Here is a 3,666-nt window from a genome sequence, read left to right on the forward strand (position 1 = left end):
CGAAAACTGAATATTTAATCTTTATCACTATCTTGCACCGTGAAGCTAATTTGCTTGCTGTGAATTTTGGGGCTAGAGCTTCTCTCTTACCGAGAGAAGGAGAAACAGTAGTAGGGATGAATATTGTTCGCTCTCTTCCATTCTCGTGCATGGACAGCCACTTCAATAAAGCAACAAGGCTCACGCTTCCTCAAAAGCGACATGATTCATAAAGCAGGTATATTCATGAATATTATACGCCGTGAAGCATGTATACTCATCTTCAATGCTTCGTTCATCCAAACCCTGTACAATTGATTAGGCAAGTTTGAGTAGTCGCCGAGTACGGCAAAAAAAAACAAACAGTTCGCAAATCAATCTTTGGTTATTTACCACAATTAAAAATTCACTGTCAGTCATTGAAAACTCTAGTATAGTATCGGAAAAAACTCTAGTATAGTTTCGAGAACAAATGAAGCAAGATAAAAAATCTTCGAAAAGATTGAGGTACATATGTACATGTTTTTGAAACAGAACTCAATTTGTATACATACTTATAGGCAGAGACAAATTACTTTTTACCATGCCCACTTGTTATCAGCACCTATCGTTCGAAGGTAATCTAGAGCGGACTAGACAAAAGAGCTTTCTACGATCTCTTTAATAAACTGAAATTTCGTAGCTTGAAGACACGCATATACATTGCACAATACAAGCCGTTGGTAGAATCTGTTACCCTGCACTGCCACAAGGTATGGTCATAGAAGGAGTTAGGTTTTCGATGTGTTTGAAAATATTCTGCGGTAAAAAAGAACTGATATTGGAAGATTTAAAAAAAGGTAGATTATAGTAAGCAAGCAACATGTAATAAGAATATCGAAAGACAGTATGACCTACGTGATGTTCAGTAGATAACCTGAAAGAAGTCATCGACTGCAGGACAAACCTTACAATCGCCGAATGTTTTAGTTCACTTGGATCCGCTAGTACAACTAGGAGACGTAAAATTTAACTCTATTTGAGCATCATAATATTGAATTGAGACGCAATGCAGTGTTATATCCTATGTCGAAAGCACTAAAATTAATGTTGAATATTATTACTATTACAATAACAAAGTGGCGTCGAACCAATTATTTAAGAAGATATACTTCTGTGCACTGCCAATAAGACTATTTTATCAAGTCGGTATTAAAACATACTAGCGGGGGATTGTGATGTCAGCGACCAATTCAGTCAAACGAACTAAATTTCACAATTTCGTACATGAAAAACGTCACAGTTGTGTTTTTAAAGTTTTTTTTTATACAAAAATCAATTAGTTGCGAAATGCGATGAAACGTGTTTTCGTAAATAATCTTGTCTGGGATAGCCTCGACCGCAAACATTGCAAATATATGGTTTTATACCTTTATGGGCCATAACATGTCGCTTTAGGTCACTAGAAAAAGCGTAACTCGCATCGCACATGTCACATTTGAACGGTTTCTCACCTGTGTGCATTCTCATATGTGATTTCAAGCAAGATTTACGGGCAAAATTTGCAGAACAAAGACTGCAATTCAACGGCCGGTAATCAGAGGAGTGTGTAATATGATGATCTTTAAGGTTTCCTTTCGTTTTGAACCCTTTACTACAAATCTCACACTTAAAACGATCTTCCTCAATTGTATGCGATCTAACATGTTTCCTAAATGAGTCCTTTATCGCAAACCGCTTTGAACAGACAGGGCAAACAAATGGTTGCTCTCCTTGATGGCATCGTTCGTGGTCCGAAAGAGCACATTTGTCTCGAAAGATTCTTCCGCATTGAGAGCATTGGTACTGCTTAGTACGATAAGGCTTCGATTTGTGGTCTAACAAAACCCGCTTTGTTTTGTATCGCCGAAAACAGACATCGCATGTGAATTGATTTTCGCTATCACCTATTGTCGTCTTACTCTCTGGAAGGTGTATCTCGATGGCATGTTGTTTTACTAGTTCGTCAGTCTCGAACTGAGCGTAACAAGCACAGCATTTAGGTAATTGTCCTTTTCTTCCCATTTTATGTTTGCTATGAGACTCTTTATGATCTTTCAGCTCAGTTTCGGTTAAAAATTCTTCGTTGCAATCCTGACAATGGAATAACTTTTCAATATACATTTGTCGCTGGTGCATCACTAAAGCTCTTCTTTTTGTATAACGCCGGAAACAGATCGGACATTCGAAAGGTCGAGCTTTTACTTTTTGTGGATCGTCAATCCGTGCATCAATATGTACTTTCGAATGTTTCTCTGCCTCATCCATACTTTGTAAACGTGTTTTACATTTGCAACAACGCTTTGGTATTAAGGTTTCCATTCTCAAATACTGCCTGCGTCTGGGTTTCAGGTTTTTTTCTCCGAATTGATCACAATGGTTGACGGCGAATTGAATATTTCCTTCTTCAACTTCATTATCACTTCTCTGTTCAAGTTCAATGTAGTGATCTGACAGAATTTCCGTTTCAGGGTTTGTGGAACTGCTACAATCTTCCCCGGCTCTTCTTTGTTCGACACTGTTGGCATTATGTTTCGATACTGTTTCAGTGCCCGTTTGACTATCAAAATTATATTTTATTGTATCAAACTCTTCATTTTTAACATTGATCTGCTCGAATTGCCTGGGAAGTAAAAACAGTTGAGTTTTATTATTGTGTATATTATATATACAGTACCCTACAGTGAGAAAAATTCTCCCTCTTTCACACGACTTCGGAAGATAGTTTCGGAATTAAGACACCGTACCATAAATTTGTATGCTACTAATAAATCCGTTTTGCAATCATCACAGCAATGATAGGGAAGCCCATCTTTTTGGTGGATCTGGCAATAGGAAAGAATCATAAATATTTAAATTAATACAACGCCTGAGCGAGTACCTCGAGTTTTACACAAAATCTTAACATTTCAACTATAGACTTTCCATCAACAATATGATCTAGAGAAACGATGTTATTTCGAGATTCAGAACAAACGCGACATGGCTGTTGGTTGATTTCCAACAAAGCCATTTTATATTATACATTAATTATATTATCGCGATTATCGCAAATCAACTACAAACTGGCTTTGTGCATTTGTATTTCAGTCGAGCAAAATAAAAACTTCCATACACGCTCATTCAATGTTACTCTCAGGTGAGTAATTTATACTCACTTTTGCTTATTGAATTCAAATGTCAAAAAGTGAGTAATATTGATTTAGAAGATTGAGTAACTTCTGCTCAGTTTTTAAATTGACAACAAGTTTTACTCACAGTGTTTTGAAAACGTTGTGTGAAAATTTGTTGGAGGTGGAACCATACACTCAAAATAATAATCATATTATAGTTACGTGAAAAGTTATGTGAATATTTTCCACCCTACTTTTCACGTAGATTTTAAAGGATTAGCTGTTTAATGCATAATCCAGTAAAAGTTACGTGTTTCATAGTTAAAATGTAATGTACTGTTCATATCACATTTATCTATCAGTTCATATCAAATTTAGATACCAGAAAATTACTATTTTATATATTGGTTGAAGTCAAAAGGGAGATTCCAGATTTTGATATAAATCTATGAAATGAAAAATGCCATGAAATATAAAACATTTATTTCAGAAAATTGTCATATAATTCCAATGGCTTAAAAAGCAACTAATAACGTCGTGGTATCCCAAATCGACA

At 35.8% G+C, this 3,666-nt stretch overlaps 1 protein-coding gene across 1 annotated transcript; it reads right to left on the bottom strand.

Annotated features, from left to right (window-relative positions):
* Positions 1 to 1,271: 1,271 nt before the first annotated feature.
* Positions 1,272 to 3,081, bottom strand: LOC131429662 (zinc finger protein OZF-like). Its single transcript, XM_058593940.1, has 3 exons — positions 2,879 to 3,081; positions 2,680 to 2,822; positions 1,272 to 2,620 (listed from the first exon to the last, which is right to left on the bottom strand). The coding sequence occupies exons 1-3, from the start codon at positions 3,008 to 3,010 to the stop codon at positions 1,294 to 1,296; spliced, it is 1,602 nt and encodes a 533-aa protein (XP_058449923.1). The 5' UTR covers positions 3,011 to 3,081; the 3' UTR covers positions 1,272 to 1,293.
* Positions 3,082 to 3,666: the final 585 nt, after the last annotated feature.

This window comes from Malaya genurostris, chromosome 2 (assembly GCF_030247185.1).
Source record: "Malaya genurostris strain Urasoe2022 chromosome 2, Malgen_1.1, whole genome shotgun sequence".
Lineage (NCBI taxonomy): Eukaryota > Metazoa > Arthropoda > Insecta > Diptera > Culicidae > Malaya > Malaya genurostris.